This window comes from Pipistrellus hanaki (genome assembly GCF_964339955.1).
Source record: "Pipistrellus hanaki genome assembly, chromosome: 11".
NCBI lineage: Eukaryota > Metazoa > Chordata > Mammalia > Chiroptera > Vespertilionidae > Pipistrellus > Pipistrellus hanaki.
In genome coordinates, this window is record NC_140513.1 from 53,413,993 (window position 1) to 53,440,960 (window position 26,968).

Genomic DNA, 26,968 nt, shown 5'->3' on the forward strand with positions numbered 1-26,968 from the left:
TAAGACCGATTTTAGTACTGGGAATTGAGTGGCATTTTAACATACCTAAATTTTGGAAGCAACCTTGGATAATGGGTAGCTTCTGGAAGAGTTTGAATTGCATACTGGAGATTTGAACATTAAGGGCATTCCGGAGAGGTATCAGATGGAAATGAGGGACATATTATTAAAAGAATAGAAGAAAGGGAATTCTTTTCTTGCCCAAACTGTGTTCTAGTGTTTTTCAGAAGGTAGAACTTGTAAGCAATGAATTTGTATATTTTTATTAAGACCATAATCTTTTGGAGCTGCTCTAGGTTTACAGAAATATTGAGGGGAAGCTACCAGGGTTTCCCATATATCTCCAGTCCCTATACATGCATAAATTCCTCGATCATGAATATTCCTCCCAGAAAGGTACATCCTAATATATGAAAACCCTGAGTCCATCACATCTGCAATGACCTGAGACTCGACCTAATGCCCAGATTGCACGCACAGTGTGCTATGGTGGGTAGGGACTTGTGGCAGCAGAGATGGGGACGGGGAATGCAGGGGGGCTGCACTCACTCTCACTCACAACCACACACACGCACAGACACACACAGCGCCCACCAGCTCACAGCCTTTTCTCCCTTTCTTTCCCTCCTGTCCAGCTTGCTCTCAGAGCCTCTCTCAGAATAAGGAAACAAAACAGACTGGGACTGAAAAGGCCTGGAAGGATGGGAGGGTGTTAGTGGGTGGAGCGGCCTCCACTGGCCTTGTCTCCTCCCAGCTGGAAAAGAGGAAGAGGGATGCAGGGAGGCCTGGAGGAATGCTGAGAAAAAGAGAGACAGAGACTGGGTAAGATCAGGCTGGCAGGGGAGGGCAGTTGGGGGCAACCAGGCTTCAGGGGAGGCAGTTGGGGACAAGATTAGGGGCAGGGGAGGGCAGTTAGGCCCGATCAGGCAGGCAGGCAAAGGCAGTGAGGGGCAATCCAACAGGAAGGCAGAGGAAGTTAGGGGTGATCAGGCAAGCAGTCAGGTGAGCAGTTAAAAGCCAGCGGTCCCAGATTGTGAGAGGGATGTCCCGATTGAAGAGAGTGCAGGCTGGGCTGAGGAACCTCCTGCCCCCGTGCACAAATTTCATGCACTGGGCCACTAGTTTATTATTATATAATTGACAAATCTACATTAATACATCATCATCACATAAAATCCATAGTCTACCTTACTTTAAGGCACACTTTTGCTGCTGTATATTCTTTGGATTTGAACAAATGTATAATGACATGTATTCATTTCACTGCCCTAAAAATCCTCTGTTCTTTGCTTGTTTACCCCCCTCTCCAATTCTTGGCAACTATAACCATAGTTTTGCCTTTTCAGGAATGTTATATGCAGGCATACCTTACAAATATTGGGGTTGGGTTCCAGACCACCATGCGAAAACAAATAATACAATAAAGAAAATCATACTTTTCTTGCTGGTGAAGGGTCTTCCTTAATTTGTAAAAAATTCAATATCTGTGAAGCACAATAAAGCAAAGTGCAATAAAATGAGATACTGCTATAGTTGGAATCATACAGTATGGATGCTTTTCAGATTGGTTTCCTTCTCTTAGTAATAAGCACTTAAGGCTCCTCCATGTCTTTTTCATAGCTCAATAATTTATTTCTTATAAAATTTTTTTATTGATATCAGAGAGAGGAAGGGAGAGGTAGAAACATCAATGATGAGAGAGAATAATTGATCAGCTGCCTCCTGCATACCCCTTACTGGGGATCGAGACTCCAGCCTGGGCATGTGCCGTGACCAGGAATCAAACTGTGACCTCCCAGTTCATGGGTCAGTGGTTGACTACTGAGCCACACCAGCTGGACAGTAGTTAAATTTTTTTTTTTTTAATGCTGAATAATAGTACATTGCTTGGATATTCATAGTTTATTTATTCTCCTATTTCCATGCTTTGGAAATTAAGAATAAAGTGCTATAAACATCTATCTGCAGGTTTTTGTGTGCACATAAGTTTTCAGTGCTTTTGGACAAATACTAAGGAATGTAATTGCTGGATCATATTGTAAGATCTGTTTAGTTTTGTAAGAAACCACCAACTGTCTTTCAAAGTCTGTACCATTTTGAATTCTTACCTGCAATGAGTGAGAATCCTATTGCTTTACATTCTCACCAGCACTTGGTGTGGTCAGTATTCTGGATTTTTGCCATACTAATAGGTGTGTAGTGATATCCTATTGTTGTTTTACTTTACATGTCTCTGATGACATATGATATAGCACATCATTTTTATGTTGATTTGTCATCTGTTTATCTTCTTCGGTAAGGTATTTGCTTGGGCTTCGCACCCATTTTTTAATTGGATTGCTTGTTTTCTTACTGCTGAGTTTTAAGTGTTCTTTGTATAGTTTGGATAATAGTCCTTTATCAGATATGTCTTTTGCAAATATTTTCTCCCAGTCTGTGGCAGAATGAGTCTTCTCTTTCTCTCAATATTGTCTTTTGCAGAGCATAGTATATTCTCAATAAAAGAATGGAGTTTTTATCAAGTCACTTATATTATAATGCATATATTTTTATCAAGAATTAAAAAAAATTATTTTCTGCTTCAAGAACCTTCCTCTTTTCTTTACATCATTCTAAATCCAGCTCATCACTCAAAGCCTGGCTCATGTATCATTTCCTAAATGTAACATTTCCCAGAGTTTTTCTTTTTTTAAGTTTAGCATAAAATAAAGCAAGAATCTGTTGTAATCTAATAAGTCTGATGTAATAATTTGACATGTAAATGTAGTATACTATAGGCTTTTGTTATTAGGAACTGGAGAATGAATCTGAAAGTTAGGAGTGGAAGAGCCAGATATGCATAGATCAAGAATGAATATCCATTAAGGAAGTGAAGGCATTGACAATATTGAAGGAGCTGACTAAAAAGTGGACAAACCCGCCGAAACCGGTTTGGCTCAGTGGATAGAGCTGCGGACTGAAAGGTCCCGGGTTCGATTCTGGTCAAGGGCATGTACATTGGTTGCCGGCACATCCCCGGCAGGGGTGTGCAGGAGGCAGCTGGTTGATGTTTCTCTCTCATCGACGTTTCTAGCTTTCTATCCCTCTTCCTTCCTCTCTGTGGAAAATCAATAAAATATATATTTTTTTAAAAAGTGGACAAACCAGCTAATAGATTAATAGTGTCATGAAAGTGCTGGAAGGTATGATTTAATATGAAAGTTAGTAATGTAGTGGTATGGTGCTTTTCGTGAGAATGGGGTGTACTATCTGTTTGTGGCAAATCCTAATTTTTTATTGTATATATGTTAAATTGTATACATATTTATTAAATTATTTTATTGTATACATGTATATTACATGTAGTAGATGGAATATACAGTCATTTATTATACTTTATTTTCAGATAGGCCTATATAACTTACGTTACATTACCTTTCTAGTTACTATAGGTATTTAATTTTCTGAATCCTGATTGGTCCTATATGTTTTCTAAAAGAAGAGGATACTCTTTTATCCCCCCCCAGGCTATTTCTTCCTCTCTATATAACTCCCATTGTTTTGTGTAACAAAAAGATATATGACAGTATTTCTAAAAGTTAGAGAAGGGATTATAAAATATGGCCTAGAGAACTCTTTCAAGAGTTTTCTTTTATTTTACCCAGATAGCTTGTATTGCATACATTTCTTGTAGAGTATTCAGTTTATATATATCAGATTCTCCAGCGCCATGGCTTTTGCCAGATGAAGCACTTTTGATTTTGAGGCTGATGAAACACTGTGCTATTATTGATCTGTACATGGCATAGCCTGTCCCTCTCCTAGCAGAGTATAGCAACATTTATCCAGGAATTTGTGAAATGTCACTCGGATCATGTTCGCAAGGTAAACTGTGCAAAAACCAGGATCTGAGCTGAGAATCCAGGTGGAATTGGACATGACTATCTTATTCCTACATCTTATCTTGTAGATGAACCAACTGATATTTATTAACAGAATATCTGTGTCCTATATTAGTCTTTGTAAGGAAATATTATTTATTATACTCTGTGCTATAAAATCATACTTATACTCTATTTTCAGATGCACTTGCAATCTTATCACAGAGAATATTAAGAAAATGTAACCTGAAAAACTGTTTATAATGAACAGTGTTATAATATAATGCACAGTAGCATTTTTCTGTATTCCTATGTAATATATTCTTAGTAGTGTAGTGTTTTCATTCTTTGCATCAATATACTTTCAGGTAAGTACATCTCATTAAAAAGCAACATGCCTATAAATGACAAATTTTTCTCACTGGGGGATTATTATACTTAAATATGCATATATTGTAGAGTTTGGTTTGCACATAGATAGATATATGTGTTTATGTTTGCTACAATTCAGTTTAATGCATCTAACATAGGTAAAGCACTGTAATAATGGGATGTATAACCACAAATTAAATATGGTCCTTGTCCTATAAAAGGTACTAAGGGGAGTATCATAATATAAATTGTGATATATTTAGCATGGTTGCGTGTGTGAGTGTGTGTGTGTGTGTGTGTGTGTGTGCATGCATCTACACATAAAATGTGTGTACATGTAGTAGATGGAATATACAGTCATTTACTGCTGTCATTATTTAGTAAAAATATCATTTGGCTTTACTATTACACTTAAAATTTGGTTGATTTTAAAAGTTACATGTGTGGAACAAAGCCATTAGAGAAGATGGGAAGCTTTAAAAGGCAGTAAGTTAAGATGCAGTTTGTTGAGAATAGCCATTAATCTGGTAGAGTTGTGGTTCTCTACCCTAACTGCATGCTACCTCACTTGGGTAGCTTTAAAAAAATTTATGCCAAGGTCCTACCCTAGACCAAGGAAATCAACATCTTGGGGGGGGGGGGGGGGAGATAGCCTCTGAACTTTGCTAGTTTTTAAAAGCTCTAAGGTGGTTCTGATGTCCAGTTAGAATGGAGACTCAAGTTTGAGAGAATAGAGATTAAATGTAAACAGGCAAGGAACTGTTTAACTATCAAAGCAAAAGATAAATATCTAAACAATAGTAATAGAAATAGAAAGATTTAGAAAAAAAGATATTTCACAGTAGTATAACAGAGTTTGTTGACCAATTATACATGGGAAGTTTAAAAAAAAAAGTGAAATATTTAAGATTCCTGTCAGGATTCTAATTAAAGCAACTGGAAAGTTGATGATATAGTATATTTGTGAAAATACTCATATGAAAGCATACCAAGAAAATTGGATAAAATATAGCAAATATCCTTATAAATGAACATTAGAACTTGCCAAAAAAATATAAATAACTAGGGGCTGAAATAAATGAAAACTTATCATTACAGGTGCAATTTGTCACTGAAGTGAAGCTATCAAGTGAATATTTGAGTGTAAAATTTAGAGGTGTGACAATGTAGAAAAAGGAATGTCTTTAAATTGCTATAAGATTTTTGCAAAAAAAAAAATACATACACACACACACACATATATTGTGTATAGAAATGTAAAGGAATTATAAATATAAAAAATATTCATGGTAGTGATTATTTCTGGTGAGTCAGATGAGAAAGGCTAATGGACTTTAACTCTTTAAAAAAATATATATTTTATTGATTTCTTACAGAGAGGAAGGGAGAGGGATAGAGAGCCAGAAACATCGATGAGAGAGGAACATCGAACAGCTACCTCCTGCACACCTCCTACTGGGGATGTGCCCGCAACCAAGGTACATGCCCTTGACCAGAATCGAACCTGGGACCTTTCAGTCTGCAGGCCAACGCTCCATCCATTGAGCCAAACCGGTTTCGGAAGATTAATGGCCTTTAAATGTATTGGTAATTCAGTGCCTTTGCTGAGTGGTTTATGTAGGGCAGTGACTGGCAAACTCATTAGTCAACACAATGGCAAACCACTGATTTAGGGCATTCATTATATTTTCCTTTATTTATCTATTACATATTTGAAATATTTAAAAAAATTAAGAAAGAAATCTATTGATGTCATTATTTCAGAGAAAGAATGCTGGAGTTGGAGCAAATCTTTGCAGCAAGTTAAATTTTGGGTGGGGAGTATCTGATATATGGACAGAAGAGGAGTTAGAGAAGGAGAAGGTAGGAGAGTGCTATAATCAGAACAAGAGGGAAATTTTTTAACAAGAAAAAGAGAATAATTGGTCAACAGTGTCAGAGGCCATAGAGGAATCGAAAATAAAGTGACTGAGAAAAGATTGTGGGACTTCTCTCAGAATGCTTTATTAGCAGACTTCTCTTGATAGCAAGTAATAGAAATTGAACTCAAACTAATATAAGAAAAGAAAGCTTACAAAAGTCAAATGATGAACTGAAGAGAATAGACTTGGGAAGAGTAGTGATAACCAGAACCAGACATTCTAATATCTTTGATGTTTCTCTTTATCTCACATATCCTCCTCTCAGACTAGCTTTCTCCATGGTTATGGATACTGGCCATGTGCTAATATCCTTATAGCCCAAAAGGGATTTCTTTTTCTCATTTTAGTCTTCCCTTTATATATATATATATATATATATATATATATATATATATATATATATATATATATATATATATATTTTTGTTTGTTTGTTTGTTTGTTTGTTTGTTTTTATTTTTATTTTTTTCATCTAAATGTGTAACGAGGAAATTTAGAAGTCATGTGGGATAAGGACAATTTCTGTACTACACAGCAGTACTTCTAATGTTCCTGGCTCTCATCCATTTCAGTGTCAATCATTGTGGTATTCAGAAGTGCTCCCACTTATTTCCAAAATACATATCTATGCAGTATGTATTCTTTGAGAATCTCTGATACAGGAAAACACAGAGAAACAAGCTCCATTAATAAAAATAAAAAGAACTCCAGACTACTTTCTTCCTAAAGTTCTATATGAATCACATAGTACAACGGACTGAGATTCAGATAGTTTATTGAGTGGCTATTCTGTTATGTCAAACCTTACTACTTGAAAGAAAGTGATAAACAGAAGATAGTAATTTGAAATAGAAAATGAAGTGACGGATAATGGAAGAAGTTCCTATGTGAAATTTTTGTGTTATATAAGGAACTTTTAAATATGAAACATGACAAATATCTTATAAATCTCTTATTTACTTTTTTTAAAATAATTTTTTACTCTATACCACAGAAGGTAATTTTTTTAGTAATTTTCATACGTATTAGTTTTTAATGACAAGAATCTCATTTTTAAGGTGATATCAAAAACTTTTTTTTTTTATCAGATTCAAACACTGCAAAACATATTCTTTTAAAGAAATTTTCATTTTTTTACTTTCTTGAAATGAACACAGGAAATAGAGACAAACATTGAGTTGCTTCCTTGAGAATTTTAGTAGGGTATATTTATAAATTTAATCAAAATCATATGAAGACTTAGTAATGCCGCTGTTAAACTTGTAATGAGTTGTAGGAGTTTTAAAATTTCCCAACTGGGTTTCATCCAAGTAATTTGTTTGCAAAGCTTAGATGTATTACATCTGAGGAAAGATAGTTAACTATTGACCCTATCAGTAAAATATTTCAATTTCTAAATAGTAACATGCTATTTATATTTAGGGCATACTTATCAATGTATATTATTATACTAGTTTTAATATATAAAGTTGGAGCTAGAAATTACAATCCTAAGCCTTTGGGTTTATTATTCCAAAAGTTGAATATTTTATATTAGCATGATATTATCCTTATGAATTGATTCCAGAATAATTTAAATAAATTTAATGTTCATATATACATGCTCTTTAGAGGCATATTTATTGAAAATGCTTTATCTTATAAAATATGAATTATAGAAATATATCATAGTCTCACATACATTTTTACAAGTCAAAAATTCTTTTATTTTATTGTTTAAAGTATTACAAATAGTAGTACATATGCCTCTTTCCCCTCACCCCATTGACCTTCCCCCGGCTTCTCCTACCCCCTGACACATACACCTTCCCCCCAGTGTCTTGTTTCCATTGGTTATGCTTATATGCATGCATACAAGTCTTAAGTTGATCTCTTACCTCTCCACCCCCTATACCTCCCCAGCCTTCCCACTGTAATTTGACAGTCTGTTCAATGCTTCTCTGTATCTATCTTTTTGTTCATCAAGTTATAATGTTATTTATTATCCATAAATGAGTGAGGTCATGTGGCATTTTTCTTTCATTGCCTGGCTTATTTCACTTAGCATGATGCTCTCCAGTTCCACCCATGCTACTGCAAATGGTAAGAATTCCTTCTTTTTTTTATAGCAGTGTAGTATTCCATTGTATAGATATACCATAGTTTTATGATCCATTCATCTGCTGATGGGCATTTAGGCTGTTTCTAAATCTTAGTTATTGTAAATTGTGCTGCTATGAACATAGGGGTGCATATATTCTTTCTGATTGGTGTTTCTGTTTTCTTGGGATATATATTCCTAGAAGTGGTATTACTGGGTCAAATGGCAGTTCCATTTTTAAATTTTTGAGGAAATGCCATAGTGTTTTCCACAATGGCTGCACCAGTCTATATTTCCACCAACAGTTAAGGAGGGTTCCTTTTTCTCTGAATCCTCTCCAGCACCTGTTTGTTGATTTGTTAATGATAGCCATTCTGACAGGTGAGAGGTGGTGCCTCATTATTGCTTTGATTTGCATTTCTCGGAACATTAGTGACTTTGAGCATGTTTTCATGTGTCTCTTGGATTTCTGAATCCTATTTTGAAAAGTGTCTATTTAGATTCTTTGCTCATTTTTTGATTGGTCTGTTTATCTTCCTTTTATTAAGTTGTAGAAATCCCCTGTAAATGTTGGATATTAAACCCTTATCGGAGATAACATAGGTAAATATATTCTCCATGCAGTGGGCTTTCTTGATGTTTTGTTGATGGTTTCTTTTGCTTTGCAGAAGCTTTTTATTTTATGTAGTCCCATTTGTTTATTTTCTCCTTATTCTCTCTTGCCCTAGGAGCTGTGTCTGTAAAGATATCGCTAGAACATATGTCTGCAATTTTGCTACCTATGGAGTCTTGTAGGATTTTTATGGTTTCCTGACAAACATTCAAGTCCTTTAGCCATTTTGAATTTGTTTTTGTGTATGGTGTTAAGTTGGTGGGTTAGTTTCATTTTTTGCATCTATCTGACCAAATTTCCCAGCACCATTTATTAATGAGACTGTTTTGACTCCATTGTAAGCTTTTGTCTCCTTTCTCAAATATTTCAATTATCTCTGCTCTGCTCTGATCTTTATTATTCCCTTTCCTTCTGCTTACACCGAGCTTTTCTTGTTGCTCTCTTTCTAACTCTTTGAGTTGTAGAGTTAGATAATTTATTACCATTGTTTCTTATTTTTGCAGTAGGATTGTAGAGCTATGAACTTCCCTCACAAGACTGCTTTCACTGTGTCCCATAGATTTTGATTATTGTGTTTTCGTTGTAGTTTGTTTCCATGATGCTTTTTATTTCTTTTTTGATCTCTGTGGTAACCCAGTCATTGTTTAATAGTATGTTGTTTAGTCTCTATGTGTTTGATTTTTTTATTATTTTTATTGTATTTGATTTCTAGTTTTATGCCATTGTGATCTGAGAAGTTGCTTGATATGATTTCTATACTCTTGAATTTGAAGAGACTTTGCCCATGACCCAATATATGGTATGTCTTTGAAAATGGCCCATGTGCACTTGACAAAAATGTATATTCTGTGGCTTTGGGGGTTTGTAGATATCAATTAATTCCATCTAATCTATCAAGTCACTTAGGATTGCTGTTTCTTTGCTGATTTTTTGTTTAAGAAGATTTGTCCAGTGATGTTAGTGGGTTATTAAAGTTACCTATTATGACTATTATATATTGCTGTCAATCTCTCCCTTAACATCCTCCAGAAGTTTTTTTTTTTTTTAGTGTATTTGGGTGCTCCTATATTGGTTGATATATGTTCTTGTTGGATTGCTCCCTGTAATATTATGAAGTAGCTTTCCTTATCTCTTGTTATGTCATTCACTTTGAGATCTAATTTGCCAGATGTAAGTATTGCTACACTGGCTTTTTTTTTTTCATTTTCATTCACCTGATAAACCTTTTCCATCCTTTCACTCTCAGTATGTGTGAGACCATTTTTCTGACTTGGGTTTCCTATAGACAACAGATATATGGGTCATGATTTCTTATCCACTCAGCTAACCTGTGTCTTCAAAAATTCTTTTAAGGAATATCAATATCTTTTGAAATCTATATATGCATCAAGCATTATGACCAATTTTTGTGTAGACTCTCACTTCCACTGAGTAACAATACTGTATGTGAGCATTAGTTTCCTCAGGCCAGTCCATAACGACCTTTTTGTACAATAAAATACAGTACAATAAGAAGCGTATCATCATAAGAGGATGGTAAAACAGTCAAATAAAAGTATTAAAATCTGTTACTTAGGAAAACCAAGTTAAATTAGAGGAGGATGAGACAGACTTCCTGAGACTTCTGCAGATATTCTGTAATTTGATAGTCTTTGTTCCTGATAACTCAATCATTCTCTATAACTTCACTTGAAATATTATGACTGTTTTTTTACTTAGATACAGAATTAATATCACACTGAAGCACCAAGTAATATTTTTTTTGATGATTTAGCAAATTTACTTATTTATTTATTTATCCATTTTTCCGGTGTATAAGACGACCCCCCTAATTTTACAGTTAAAACATAGGTTTAGGCCTATATTCGCTGTATAAGACTACCCCCCACTTCCGAGGCAACACCAGTTCTTTTTTTAATATACAGCCTCTCTGACTCTGGCCAATCTGAACAGGCTTTTTTTCGTTTCAAAAGTCGTCTTATACGCCGGAAAATACGGTATATTTTCATTGTTTGAGTATTTTAATTGGGGTGGATTTTTTCTTCTTGCTCCCACAAAACTAAAATTACTGAGAAAAATATTGACAAAGGGATCAGGGAGAATAGAATCAAAAAGGATATGTGTATACAATACATATGAATAGTAGATATTTCTATATGACTTGCTGAATTTATATAAAGTAGGGGAAAGAGAGTGAAAAAGAGGGCTTTAGAAAGAATTGCTCAGTTTATCCTTTGAGACATTGGATGCCACTGCTATTCTCTCTCATCCTATTGATGAAGGGACTCAGAATGGGAAAACATTGCAACTTGATAGTCATTATGAAGGATACCATGTGTAGATCAAATGGCTAAGAGGGCTAAAACTAAACTGGTACTATTACTATAGAACATTGAGAAATTCTTATGCTAGTAATGATGATGAATTATTCTGAATATACTTTCCATTCTGAATGTCTGTATCTGTATTTACATTTGGTATCTAAATTTCACAGAGACTTTTATTTTTGTTAACTAAAATAGAGAATTGAAATAACCAACCTGCAACTCAGCTCTTGTTGTTATAAATATATCATGATTTTTTATGAATACTTGAAAGACAGTTGTATTAGTTAATTTTTAAATATATTTTTAAATATATTTTTACTGATAATTTTTCCATAGTTGTATGGATAGAAGTTTCAGTGATGTGGTTTAACTTCAGTTCAGTTAATATTCATTAATTTGGTTATTTTTAAAAAATATTTTATTGATTTTTTACAGAGAGAAAGAGAGAGAGATAGGGAGTTAGAAACATTGATGATAGAGAAACATTTATCAGCTACCTCTTGCACATCCCTTACTGGGTATGTGCCAACAACCAAGGTACATGCCCTTGACTGGAATGGAACCTGGGACCTTTCAGTCTGTAGGCCAACGCTCTATCCACTGAGCCAAACCGGTTTCGGCTCATTAATTTAGTTATTCAAATTGTTTTGAAGCATACTATATTGCTAGTATCACAGAATAATATTTATTATAAATGCCTATAATGTCAAGACTATTAAAAATACATCTTAAATGTTTTCAGTATCGAGGGTTGTTTTGAGAATTTAAAGTATTAGTAAACTTTTAAAAATAATTTAACCCTTGAGATAATAGTGATTTTCACTTTGAGAAATCATACTCAAACATATTGACAAAATAATTATTTAATTGGGCATTACCTGGAACTTACATGACAAAGTATAGGAGCATTGAATTAATTTACTTTTTGTAAATGTTACTGAGAGTACACTTCTCTCTCTTATCCATATGCAGATATCCATATTTCTCTGACAGAATCTAATTTGAACACATCAAGACAGATTGGCATTTTCAGTACCATAAAAAACTGGTTTGTTAATTGCTAACCATATTTAGTATGACCTTATAACAAAGTAGCACCATAAGTGTCAAGCTTTGTCTTTAATGTGCACACTGGAGCTGGGTTCATCTGTACTAGACAACTGCACTTCATGAATAGAGTTTTTTTCTTGATAGGAAATTAGCAGTAATTAGGAAGATTCACCTCAATAAGATGTCAACATGAGATTGTTTTAAAAAGTTGAATGTCAGTGACTTATAAAGAAAGTTCTTCTGACACATAGGTATGGCATATGAAACATGAAATGTTAATTTATCTTTTCTGCTTATTATTCATGCACAATATTATTTTGTCATTCAAACACTATTCTGACAGTGTAAAGGGTGTTAAATAGTGCTGCTAGAATAAAAAGAGGATTAATCTACCATTGGCCAATTAGCCAAAGGGTACTTAATGGTCTCTAAAGGCTACTGAAGTCTAACTACTAGCAAAAGCATTGGTAAAAAGTCCTCTAGCTTACCTTCATTTGCTTGACATTTTGTGAAACATCTTGTAGGCTTTTAATAACTGCATTTGTCAGAAAATGGTTTATAAATGGGTGATGTAGTAATTCAGTATATTTTTTATAAGAAATTTTTAAATAAATAATCTCATATCTGCCTAAGATTTTTGTTCTTTTTCCTCTTTTTGGTTGGTGGTTTAAAATTTTAATTCCTTTTCTGAAAGATCTCAAGTATCATAACAAAGGAAAATTCATGTTTTAAGTATAAAACACTTGTTACTAATTTGAAAGAGTTATTAATCTGAGCCATTTATTTTTGTAGATAAGTACTTGTATGGAAAATATTCTCCTAGCGACCTCAAAACCCATGTAATTTTCTTTGTATCTCATATAATGCTTTAATTAAGTGACTTTACTTTTTTTTTTTTTTTTTTTTAGTTTTGTTCCTTTAAAACAGGGGTCTTCAAACTACGGCCCGCGGGCCACATGCGGCCCGCAGAGGAGTCTGATCCGGCCCGCCAGGTTTTTTGGGCAGTGAGCGCAGCCGAGGTGTTACAGTAGGAATTAGTAGTTCATATAGTCCGGCCCTCCAGCTCTCTGAGGGACCGTGATCTGGCCCCCACTTTAAAAAGTTTGAGGACCCCTGCTTTAAAAAGAATAATATTCCCAATGAAAGAATATTGATTCTATTCACAGAAGGAGAAAGATCATTAATATTATGACTACTTTCTAGGAGATTCTTGCCCATAGGATTTACATAGATATTGTTTTCTCAGTCTCTTTTATTTTGATTCTGGTAACAAAATTATGATCTTATAAATTTTAAAAATCACAATAATAAGATTTTAAAATTGCTGCTCTATCTGTAGCTGGTTTGATTGAATAAATAGAGCATTGATCTGTGGACTAAAGGGTCCAGGTTTGATCCCCAGTAGGGGATGTGCAGGAGGAGGCAGCCAATCAATGATTCTCTGACATCATTGATGTTTCTATCTCTCTTCCTCTCCCTTCCTCTATGAAATAAAAAATAAATAATTAATTAAAATTACTGCTTCTACTCAAGTATGTATCAGAATAATCTTATTGTGAGATTTAAATGAATTTATTTATGTATTTAACATGAAATACCTTCATTTAATGTTCTCAGTCGTATGCAGAATTCAAGATTAAAGATTTTGGTAAAAAATTGGAAACAGATTATTTCCACTTAATGATTGCTTTTCCTACTTTGAATGTCAAGGTATTTGGGTTTCAAAAGGCGAAAGATAATAACAGATGCCAACATTCTTATATCATAGATGAGAACTGACCCTCATTTTTAATTCTGGTTACTTATTGATCTTTTCCAACATTTGACATCTAATTTTTGCCCCAGCATGGACTAGAAGGAATCCTTCTGCCACTAACGATTTCCTCTGTAGACTTCCCAGAAATGCAGCTCCTATGACCCTGACATTCAACCTCACACTTAGATGGATTTTTTTAGAATTTCCAGGTGTCTGCTTTTAAGTCCACACTATCCAAACTAAAAATGCTTTCCAAATTTTTTAAATGGCTCATTTCATTGTTTCTAATCCAGTGGTAAAAAACATATGGGGAGAACTGAACAGTGTCTTTCAGTGCTATAGTGTGGCCACTGTTCAAAAAAAATGTTAGGTCAGAATCTGCCTCTTATTAGAAGTAAAGAGCTATACCACATCCTATTTCTTTCCCTTGGAACACTGCTCCTAAACTAGTTGAATACTCAAAAGCATTTTAATTACATGTGTCACAACTAGTAGCATGTTCTTGAATAGGCAAATATTGAGTATTTTCTTCTTTGGAGGCATGAAGATCTGAGAGTATCTAAAATGGAACAATTTTTAATTTTTAAGTCCTTTACTTTTCACAAAAGCCTTCCATTTCTTTTACTTCTTTTCACTTGCACTGTAGAATAAAATGTTTTTTGTAGGCATTGTTTGATTTTTTTCTGATAATTTATTCTTGAACATTATTAAATTATCTGTGTACATGTTAAAATATGTACACAGATAATAATTTAATAAAAAAATAAAATTAAAAAAATAATAAAAATAAAAAATAAAAAATATAAATAAATAAAATGTTTACCAAGCCTGGAGGAGAGACCCTTGATATTCTCAGGACTGCCCTCAGTTTATTGGTGATCCTTCCCCTTTGGAAAGCATAGGAGTGGTTTTTGTAGCTGTGGTCTTTAATGTTCTATCTAGCATCGAGGAGACATTTGACAAAAGAAATAAGAGAGATAAATGGAAGGAAACTGGCTATAACAAGCACTTACCAGACAAATGTTAAAGGCAGCAGCAGTTCCCTTAGTCTCTGTTTTATTTCTTTATATATTTCTAGGTTATAGACTGATAACTACCTAAAGGCAAGAATAGGTTTAGTTTTTATCATTGAAAACAGAGTTAGTACCTTTCCTACTACATCGTAAGTATAAAAAGAGTGAAGGATAAGGCTAGTTGAAGAGAGAGATAGGGGGGAGAAATAGGAAATGTCTCTAATACTGTCAACAATCTATATCCTCCTATCTAATAAAAGAGTAATATGCAAATTGACCATACCCCTACTACACCCACAAGCCACGCCCAGCAGCGAATCAGGAGCAAGGATGCAAATTAACTCAACCAAGATGACTACAGCCACAGAGCAAGCAGGAGACTGGGGGTTCCCCAGCAATGGAGGAAGCCAAGTTTTCCACACACTCTGGCTGGCCCAGGCCTCCACTCAAAGATATAAAGTTTCAATTATAGAAGACAAATCCCATGAAAAATGGCAGCAGCCACAGGAGCTGGAGAGAGCAGGCTAGGGTTGCCCCTGGTGACAGAGGAAGCCAGGTTTTCCACTTGTGCTGGCCAGCCCAGGCCTCTGCTTACGGCTACAAAGTTTCAATTATAGAAGATACATAAATTTCAACAGAAATGGCTGCTGCCATAGAGCGAGCAGAAGTCTTGGCTTTGCTCCAGGCTACAAAGTTTCAGTTGTAGAAGATAAATATATCTCAGATACCAGGGCCTCAGCTTGGGTCGCCAGGGGGCATGGCTGGCCTGCAAACCAGCACATGATCCTTGCTCAGGCCGTCCCACACCTCAAGGGAACCCCCACCCTGATCTGGGACACCCTTCAAGGCAAACCAGCTGGCCCCCACCCATGCATCGGGCCTCTATCCTATCTAACAAAAAAGTAATATGCAGATTGACCATCACTCCAATACACAGGATCAAGATAGCTGCCCCCATCTGGTCAAAGATTTTGCCCTTATGTGGACAGAAGGTGGCCACCTCAAGATGGCCAGCAGGGGAAGGCAGTTGGGAGGGACCAGGCCTGCAAGGGAGGGCAGTTGGGGGCAATCAAGCCAGCATGGGAGGGCAGTTGGAGGCAATCAACCCTGTAGGGGAGGGTAGTTAGGGGTGACCAGGCCAGCAGAGGAGGGAAGTTGGGAGCAAACAGGCTGGCAGGGGAGCAGTTAGACATCAATTAGGCTGGCATGGGAGTAGTTAGGGGGTGATCAGACTGGCTGGCAGAAGTGGTTAGGGGCTATCCGGAAGGAAGGCAGACAAGAAGTTGGGAGCCAGCAGTCCTCGATTGAGAGTCTCCATTAAAAAGTGGCAGTGGGGAATGAATATAAGTAACATTACATAACTTGTAGAACCTAACAATTGATTGGACATAGAAAATCAATAAGTAGGGAGGGAGATAGATACAAGCTTGGATGGTAACCAGTAAGATTTCCAGTTTTAGGGATATTATGAGTTTGCTTTTAGATATTAATTATTATGTACCTTTGGGAAGACTCATGAATGAATTCTTCTTGAGATTCCATAGAAACATACTTTTAGATCATAAGTTAAAATATAACCAAAGAAATTTTTTTTTAGCAAGCATACTTTTTATTTCATGAAAACCTAGTATAATATCAACTATATCAAGCCCTAGTTTTAAATCAATGATCTGAAATACTCATATTTAACAGTATACACATGCATACATAGATAAGTATGCAATTACAGATTTATTTGTATAGTTTCTAGAAGTTTTTAAATATAGTGTTCATACTTAAATTATTATGTCTTATATTACTCTGCACATTAGCTATATCTTTTGCTGTTTCTAAATTAGAATTCTTAACAAAGACAGATTTCCCCCCTCTGAGAGATTTCAGTACCATTTTGTCTAATTGTTCCTTATGCTAAACTGCCATATTATAAGTTTCTTTGGAATAATAAAATAGTGCAGTTATCCTCTTCAGGAGCTCTGGGTTGCTATGCCATTAAGCTTGGTGGCATTCTGCTGACTACAGATTGGTGTGAGCAGGGATAACATTAAAACAGTTTCTTCTACATGGTTTCATAAAAACATCGCCAGTAAGTCATTTAGTAAAATGCTTGCTATTAAAAATTCAGATGTAAGGAGTTTAGTGCAGTCTACCTCAACATTACAAAGAGGACTTGTCAACTATCAATCAAGTTCATAAGAGTGAGCAAATTTGTTTATATGCTATTTATTTGATCTAAATCTCTAATAAGCCTCTTCTGCTAATTGGACTTAACATTTATGCTGCTAAATGAGAAGCATTTTGGCTGCTATATAGAATGGTAAGACCTACCCTGTGGAATAAACAACTAACATCTGTTATCTCGTCCTGCTCCAGCTTGGCTTTTACCAGTTAAGTACATCAGCCCTGAAGTCAAGGTTATCACATATGTGAATCTCTGGCTCATCCATATATATGTGAAGCCATAGAAATAGCACATCATGAGTGAAGGCCAGCCAGCCAAAAGCTATTGAGTACAGCTGGTCCATTTTTGTTTTAACCTTTACAAGCCCTACAACCTTAAGAAAAAAAACTCATAGAGCTTATAAATTTTATAATAGCTATTTTATAATTCATTTTATTTCTTTTCCTTAGCATTTTTCTGCTTGTAGAATTATGCTGATAAGTGTTAGACCAAATGTAACTTACTTTCATTTTTTTTTTTTAAAGAAGCTAAATTTGGATTTGGCTGATCTTCGGAAAGAAAAAGAAGACTTATTAAAGAAATTGGAGTCCTCATCTGAAATCACAAGTTCGGCAGAAGTTTCCCAGGTAACAATTCCACGGATACAAGTTACATCACTTGGTCCTTCAAGGAGCATGGATTTGGAAATGAAGCAATTACAGTGCAAACTAAAGGTGACTATAATTTTTATTAAAGATGAAAACATAATCATTTACTGAATTTTAAAGACACTTGTATTCTAATTTATTTCTAGTAACAAAGGTAAATTATGGTACAAATAATCAAAAAATTATTAAAACTGTTTGATCTCATCTTCCTATTTTAGCCAGGTAGATTCTTATCTAGTAATTCATAATTCTATTCTCTGGAAAAAAAAAAAAAGGCAACACGCCATGATATCATCCTAACTTGAGAGATAATGAAAACTGAACATTATCATTCTATTCTATTGCTCAACTTCTCTCTGCCCCCCACCCCATTCCTCCCTACACTGAACAGAATTCCTTTCAGATATGTAATTAGCAACATAAGTAGAATGCTTCCCTTTACACACTTGCTATTATTTTTCTTTGGTTGTTGTTGGTTGCAGGTGAGGGAGCTGGAGGCAAGTGAGGGGAGGGAGAAGTACAGAGCAGAGGTGGGTGGGTTTAATAGATTTCAGAAAGTTAAACCTGAGAATAAGAATAAAAAGCAGTGTTCCTTCTGTTTATAACAAATAGTAGTTGCTCTAACTGGTTTGGCTCAGTGGATAGAGAGAGTGTTGGTCTGAGGACTGATCCCGATCAAGGGCATGTACCTTGGTTTCGGGCACATCCTTAGTAGGGGGTGTGCAGGAGGCACCTGATTGATGTTTCCCTCTTATCACTATTTCTAACTCTATCCCTCTCCCTTCCTTTCTGTAAAAAATTAATAAAATATACTTTTAAAAAATAGGAGTTAAGTCCAGGTGAAACTGTCAACAACTTAAAAGTAAGGCTGACCTTAATTTAATAAGAATTACCTTGCTGTTTAATAATACTCATTTATTTATCAAATATTTTCTTCAGTGGAGATTGCTAGCTGGAAGCTAAAGGGGCAATGTATATGGTACCATTACTATAATGAGAAGTGATGGAAAGAAAATTCTGATTGGAAATAACTATGACTATTAAGAGGTTATTAAATACTGAATTGTCAAATATCTCAGTCATTGTCAATTAAAATATGTGTGTTCTCTTCAATAATATCTTCAAATGAGCAATTACTAATAAGATAAAATATGATTGAGTTTAAAGTAAATGAATATATCATTGCTTGAAAATATTTTGCTTTTTAAATAATCAGATATACACATGAGTTATTTTAGATGCTTGTTAAATACAATATTCCTTAGACAGTATTTATGTACAGAACTTGCCTCAACCACTACATTTTATAAGTTTAAATATCTTACATAATAGAAATGTGAGAAAAATAGTTTTAGGCTTTGGTGCATGTGTCTTTTCTAAAATGTATTTCTGGGGCTCGGAGCAGCAGTGGCCAGCCCTGGAGCAGCTGGGCGCGGAGCGTTGGTAGCCAGGCCTGGAGCAGCCGGATCGGGAGCGGCCAGGCCCAGAGTTGCCGGGCCCAGAGCAGCCGGGTCGGGAGCAGCCAGGCCAGGAGCAGCAGCATCCAGGCCCGGAATGGCAGCAGCTGGGCCTGGAACAGCTTGCTCCTCTCCTGCCCATGCCCCAGGGCTGCCTCTCAAACATGGCTGGAAACTTTTGGGGGAACTTGAGGGTCTGCTGAATCAAGTCATGAAGGCTTAGATCTGGATGTGTTGAGTTGTTGTAGTGCTGGGGTGTTGATCTGTGAGTGCCTTGTGTGGGGTCTGGATGAGGTTGGTTGATCTATTTTGAATGTGTCTTTTGTTTGAAGTGTATCCTTGGGAATGTGGAGGTATTATTGATTTGAGAAAATGCTAAGTATTTGATTTGCTACCTGAAAAATTTAAAGTTCTGAAAGTTTAAGGTCTCTTGCCAAAAAGAGGTTTTAAAGCTAACACCTTAATTTTAATGGAGAAAGGGGAGGACAAGCCCTTCCCACCCAGAACAGGTAATACAATTCCAGCCAGCAGCTATCTTTAAACAATGTGTTCATTTACATTTGAATGGCTATGCCTTTTGATAGCCTAAGGGCAAGTTTACATGTAAACAAGTTTGCTTCTCAGTTCCCAGGGCAGAAAAAACAAGGTTTAAAATTATTAGATTTTAAAATTTATTCTTAAAAATATAAAAATTTATTAATTAAAAAAAGAACCCAAGGAAATTAAAAAACCTGATGAACAATATTAACTGTTCATCCTATCCAAGGGTCTTTGTGGCTCGAGAGCCTCGGTTTGCCGACCGCTGGTCTAACCTAGTTTTGGTAATAATAGGTCCATATGAAAATCTATGTTATTTACATTAAGTCTCTCATGGTGTAAGTTTTTACCCACCTACAAATTATCTCTCACTTTGGAGGAATATGTGAGTCACAAAGGTGGCACTAATGAGAATGCCTAAAGCAATAGATCATGCTTGATGTAAGTTTGAAGTGACATTGTCTATATCTACCCTGGAGTCCTAGAACACTAATCAGGCTGCATAGGGACAAAACAGATAAATCTTTGCTTTGGTCTTGTTTTATGTTTCAATCTGGAAATACTCTACAATATCAGTTTCCTCTAAATACAATACATAATATTTCCTGCTACTACAACTTTTTGTTTCAATATGGTATTCAATTTGCTATGGCCGCCATAACAAAATACCACAGATGAGGTGGCTTACATAATATAAATTTATTTTCTCATAGTCTAGATTCTAGACTATAGAAGCTCAAGATCAAGGTATAAACTGGTTTCTTCTGAGGCCTTTATTCTTTGCTTGTATGGCGATTTTTTTGTTGTGTCCTCACGTGGTTGTATCTCAGTGTGTGTGGTCTGTGTCCCAATCTCTTCTTATAAGGTCATCAGACATATTGGATTAAGGCCCACCCATATGAGCTCATTTTACCTTAATTACCTCTTTTTTTTTTTTTTTAAATATATTTTATTGATTTTGTACAGAGAGGAATGGAGAGAGATAGAGAGTTAGAAACATCGATGAGAGAGAGTCATCGATCAGCTGCCTCCTGCACACCCCCTACTGGGGATATGCCCACAACCAAGGCACATGCCCTTGATCATAATCGAACCCGGGACCCTTCAGTCCCCAAGCCTATGCTCTATCCACTGAGCCAAACCGGTCTCGGCCTTAATTACCTCTTTAAAGATCCTATCCAAGTACAGTCACATTCTCAGGCAGTAGGTGTTAGGACTTCAACATATGAACTTTGTTCAGCTCATACTAGGTATCAAATTGCTAACAAAATTTTCCAAGAAATAACTTATTTTCTAGCCGATAGTTTAATGCTTAATTAAGAAAAACTGGTTGGATTTGAATATCTTAAAGGTCTACTAGTATATACATCTTTTAAAAATTTTATTAATTTTAGGCTTTTCTATGCAAATTCTTAGGTGTACTTCTTAGATATATGTGGTTCATTCAGTAATTGGAGTGCTCATGTGCATTTTGGTTTACCCATATTAGACATGTTTCTCCAAGATACCCAACTTCATATTGAGGTAATAAAGTATTTAGAGACCTATAAATTCCTTCTGGTTATAGTAGTTATATTTAGTTTATTTTGAACTTCTTTATGCAGTCTGGGTTAAATAGTACTCCACTTTATACTTGTGATTCTTTGACTTTATAATTGTTGAAAACATTCCTTTTTGTACATGCTATGCTATCTTCCAGTTTCCCAGTATGTTAATAATGAAGAATAGTTTTTTCAACTATTACTCCATTATATATGATTTATTTCCAGGCTAGTTCTAAGTCCTCTACAAATATCAACTCATTTAATTGTCATTTGAACCCTATGTGAAAAGTTTTAATATTTCTATTTTACAATTCAAAAAAACTGAGACACAGAGAGAATAACTCACTTGTCCAAGGCATACAGCTTCTAAGTGATAGGGCTGAGATTCAGACTCAAGCTATCTGGCTCCAGAGTCTATGCTTTTTCTTACTCTTTCACTATGAAAATATAAAAATACATATTTAATAAACTTAAATAGGAAAACTCTAACCAGGACGGATTCTCTCTTCTGTGACATTTTTGAAGTATGTATTTCACTCCAGATTTTAAGTCATGCTGCAGATAAGTATAATATAGTAAGAACTGGGAAAGGGTCAGGGGACCTGGGTTGATCACTCTTTGTCCATTAACTTCTTGTAGGACCTGACTGAGGAAATTATTTCACTCCTCCAGAGGTTTAAAGCCAGGATACCTTTCTATATGCTTAATAAGGACTCTTGAGGATCAAATAGAGTACCTGTGTGATTTAAAAATCTTGGTAAAAGTACATATCAAGCTGGCATTCTTTCATTTGTTATAATTCAGTAATCCCTCAATTTTCCAGAAGTCAGAGGTACAGCATGTGAGCCACCTAAATAGCAGCCTTAAGTCTAAAAAGAGAAAAGAATAAAAAAACTATCTTAAAATCCACTTAATTTATTCCACTGAAGATATTGTCAGGCTTCATTTACTGCTGGTTGCCTTTTATTTTGAATGCAGCTCTAGCACATTCATTTGTCCAATTTTTCAGGAAAAAAAAAATACCTCAGAAGAAGCAGTCTAGAGGTATGCATATAAAAGGGCTGAATGATTGTTTTTAGTCAGGAATATTGACAGAAGCAAGAGATTATGACACAGAGAAAAAGGAAATATAAATAAATTAAGGTAAAAATATAAAATTTAAAAAGCAGCAGTCTGGGACCATTTAGAGTAAGGGTAAGTAGCCCTTTATGTCATCATAATAGCTTTTAAAGGCAACACTACATAATGATTTAGTGACAATATAATAGATATAATAATATGACATAATTCATATAATGATATTTATAATATATTACTATAATAAAGTATTGTCATTAGTTTAATGTAATCATAGATGCACATATTTCTAAATGAATAAGCAGTCATTCCAAAGAGAATTTAAGATTAATAATTAAAGCAAAAGCTTCAATTATCTGGTAAATTACTAGTGTAGAACATCTATCAGTGCTAGAAATAAGACAGTAAACATCTGAAATATGGATATTTATGTTGCATTACACAAATATTTAATTAAAACTTCTAATATTCAGGACAGTTGCCTTGTTGAGGTAGCCCTGGTTTTTTAAAGAAAATTAATATATATAATATAAAAATTAATACAACAGCAGTTTATTATTTCTTGTGATCCAGGAGGTTGGCTGGAAAATTATTTCAAGTTTTTTATTTACATATAGTATACCAGTAAGAATTTTAAAGTCTGTCTAATGAATTTGACTTATATTTACATTATGTGATTAATGGTTTCATCTTGTCACATTTACATGTTTTTTAGCATGAGTCAGTCAAATCTGGTAATAGTTCTAATAGAAAAAATTGATTGTAGTTACTAAAAAGATTAGCAAACTTACTACAAATATTTTTAAAGCTCTCATATTTATATTAGTTTAATACTTCTAAATTTAGGAAATTACTTACTGTATGTTAATATTGTTTTGTAAGTGGAAAAAACAAAATATTAAAGATGTCTCAGATTACATGCTTACTTGGAATTTGAGTCAGAATTTAAAGTTAGGGCTCCTAACACTCTAGTTGCTATCTCTGGCTCCTAGGCTATGCAGACAATAATTATCCCAAAACTGTTCTACATTGAAAAACTAGTAACTATGTATAAATGCATTAATAATAAGTTGTATTATTAATATGTTCAAGTAAAGAAGTATTCAGTATTCATAAGATTCTTTATCAATTACCTATTACTATCTAACAAGTAATCCTAACATGTCAAAGCTTAAACAACAGCAATTTATTATTTCTTATAATCTTTTGGGTTCCCTAATATGCCTGCATTCTTTCTAAATAAGTGGAACTACCAGGCTTGGAAGTTCCTCACTTAAGGGCCTGGCAATTGGTTGGTTGGTTTTAAGCTGGGTAACTGAGTACTTCTCCAAATGGTGAAATCAAATCTATATGACTTACTCATGTGGGATGTAAAACTGAAATGTGTGAATACAAAACAGCAGTGTAGTGGCTGCCAGAGGGAAGAAGTGGGTTCTAATATATGGTGACAGATTTAACTTTGGGTGGTGGGCACAGGGTACAATATACAGACTTGTAACATAGAAACCCATACCCAAACCTTTATGTTCATGTTGACCAATGTCACCTCAATAAATTTACTAAAATGATAATAATAATAATAAAATTTAATCAATTTTTAAAAATGGTATTTCCTCTGTGTTCTTTTTAAAAATACATATTTTATTTTTTACAGAGAGGGAGGTAGAGAGAGAGAGTTAGAAATATTGATGAAAGAGAGTCATTGATCAGCTGCCTCTTTCATGCCCCCTACTGGGGATGTGTCCGCAACCAAGGTACATGCCCTTGATCTGAATCGAACCCGGGACCCTTCAGTCTGCAGGCTGATGCTCTATCCACTGAGCCAAACCAGTTTCGGCTCCTCTGTATTCTTTGGAAGGAAATGACAGGGCAGCATTTCAAAGAGGGCACAGGTGCATCCTACAGGAATTTAGGCCCAGGACTGATACTTCTACAGTTTTATTTCTGCCTCATTCTTTTGGTCAAAGCAAATGACCGGCCAGTCCAGATTCAAAAGGTTGGGAGACAGATTCCACCTCTCAATGGGAAGAGCAGCAAAGCATTTGTGACCATATTGAGTCTATTACAAGTTACTAGTAAAATCCAGCATTAGTTTTAAGTTATCTCATTAAACCATTAAAATACTTAATCACACAAAAATAATCCATCATCTCCCATAAATGTATTTTGGGAATGTACTCTTTGCAGTTGTTTTATGATGTGTATCTCTATGGTTTGGGCATGTCATCTAAAATGTTTAGTATATTGTAGTATTATTAATATAAAATATAAAATAAACACTTAAAATATATAATTTATAACTATAATTGAAAATTTCTCTTCATGAGAATGACATTTATTTTTATGCTACTTTAGAACAAGATTGAAAGGACTATTTAAATTTATGTGTATTTTAAATCTAGAATGCAACTAATGAACTCACTAAGCAGTCATCAAGCATGAAGTCTCTGAAATTTGAACTCCTAGCAAAAGAAGAACACATAAAGGAAATGCATGAAAAGTATGTTTTTCATATTTGTATCTATTGTATTTGGTGCCACCTAGTGGCAGTTAACTCTATGAAATGCACTCCAAGAAACAATAGCAACATGTCAAAAATTGTTTTCCTTTCTTAGTTCATTTTAAGCATACTTAAAATGAAAATGTAAGTAATATTACATATAGCATGGTTGATGGCAATATATTTGCTATTTTTTAATTTGAGTAAGAATATCTAAAGTTAGATTTTCCTTCTTAGAGTAAACATTTACTTTTGAATAAATATCAATGAAAAGAGATTATGAACAAAAAAACTTTAGCATGTGCTAATTATTCAACCAAAGATATAGGTGTAGATTGATTCTCATATTGGATATAATGCCTAAACTTACAAAACTAATTTGGAAAAAAAAGGTACAGCTTTGTTTGTATTTAAAATCACTGGAAGATTATGAAAGTTTATAATTTAGATGTTTATTAACAAAGGTTTGAAATGTTCTGTCTCACAGTGTTTTTATTTCTATATCTTTTATAGATATACTAGAGCTTAGACGTGAAAACCTGTTTAGATATAATTCCAATCTGTCATTAGTAATTTAATACATATATTTTACACACATACATGTATAATCTACATTATATGCGAAGATCACTTAAAAGTGATATCAGTAGATAAAACTATTAGACACAAAAAGTTGATTAATTTTTAAACAGACTATCTTGAAATTTATAAAACAGTTTTGCTTATAAAATTTAATATTTATTTTAGTATTGAATTATTTCTTACCAGTGTTATGCTTTTTGATGATTTCTGAATATCACTGACATTTTTGCCCGAGCAACAGTTAATTTAATTATAATAATTTTTACTTTTCATAAATTTTAGTTATCTTTTTCAGTCACTTTTTTGTTTTAATGTATGTGTAATATTATCATTAACAAGTGACAATTGGATTATAGATTTTGCTTATCAGTAGAGCAATATTTATTACTTGCAAATTATTTTATTAATTTGCAGTTTCACCAATATCAAACAGTATTTAACAATTAACAGTATGTGTAACATTGGATAAGATATTATCACTGTTTAAAGTATTTTATATCACTTTTGATAAAATGCCCTTTTTTTTTCTTTTTAAGGCTGTCTCGAATGGAAAGGGATATAACCATGAAAAGACATTTAATAGAGGACTTGAAATTTCGACAGAAAGTAAATTTGGAAAGTAATGAGAGCATTAATGAAATGGTAGAAAATCTTGAAAAAAAGGTATGAATCTTTATATGTTTCCCAACACAAAAAAATTATTCTCCTTTGTATTTATCTGCTTAACTCAAATATTCACCTTAATGAAATTTATAGGAAATATCCATAGAACATATCCATAGTACATAATTACATTATTTGCTCTGTAAGTACACTATTTGTTTTAAAATTCATATGTAAGCACCCCAACTGGCCCAGGCCCTAGTTGGGGTGCTTACATATAAAACCTCATATATGATATAGCATGATATTTTTATATGGGAATATAATCAAGTTTAATTTATAAAGGTTTGAATATTTCTGGGATACATAATTACATTTTTTTTCCAGCATTTTGTTTTATTTAAGCTAATTTTAAGGATAAAACTAAGCATATATCTTTAAATGAAAAAAGTAGTAACCAAAGAATATCAAAAGTTTTTAAAAGTATATTACCACAATTTTTAAAAATATACTTTTCTGCCTGTCTCAGTGATTGAGTATTGACCTATGAACCAGGAGATCATGGTTCGATTCCCAGTCAGGGCACATGCCCAGGTTGCAGGCTTGACCCCCAGTGTGGGGTGTGCAGGAGGCAGCCAGTCAGTGATTCTCATTGATGTTTCTATCTCTTTCCCTCTCCCTTCCTCTCTGAAATCAGTAAAAATATACAATATATTTTTAAATACACACACACACACACACACACACACATTTACCTCCTCTCTCTAAGCATGTCCTCAGATAAAGATTATTTTTTAAAGTATACTTTTCCTTGTATACACTTTAAGTGTACTTAGGAAGAGAGTTGTA

The 26,968-nt window shown here is 34.3% G+C and overlaps 1 protein-coding gene across 4 annotated transcripts in view; it reads left to right on the forward strand.

Moving 5' to 3' along the window:
• The window catches only part of CNTLN (centlein), a 220,199-nt gene that overhangs the window by 165,669 nt on the left and 27,562 nt on the right, over nucleotides 1-26,968 (forward strand). For all 4 annotated transcript variants that reach the window (XM_084898075.1, XM_084898077.1, XM_084898076.1 and 1 more), the window contains 3 exons: nucleotides 17,697-17,885; nucleotides 24,837-24,934; nucleotides 26,053-26,179. In XM_084898075.1, coding sequence (XP_084754201.1) covers nucleotides 17,697-17,885; nucleotides 24,837-24,934; nucleotides 26,053-26,179 — 414 coding nt within the window. The remainder of the gene's footprint in view (nucleotides 1-17,696; nucleotides 17,886-24,836; nucleotides 24,935-26,052; nucleotides 26,180-26,968) is intronic.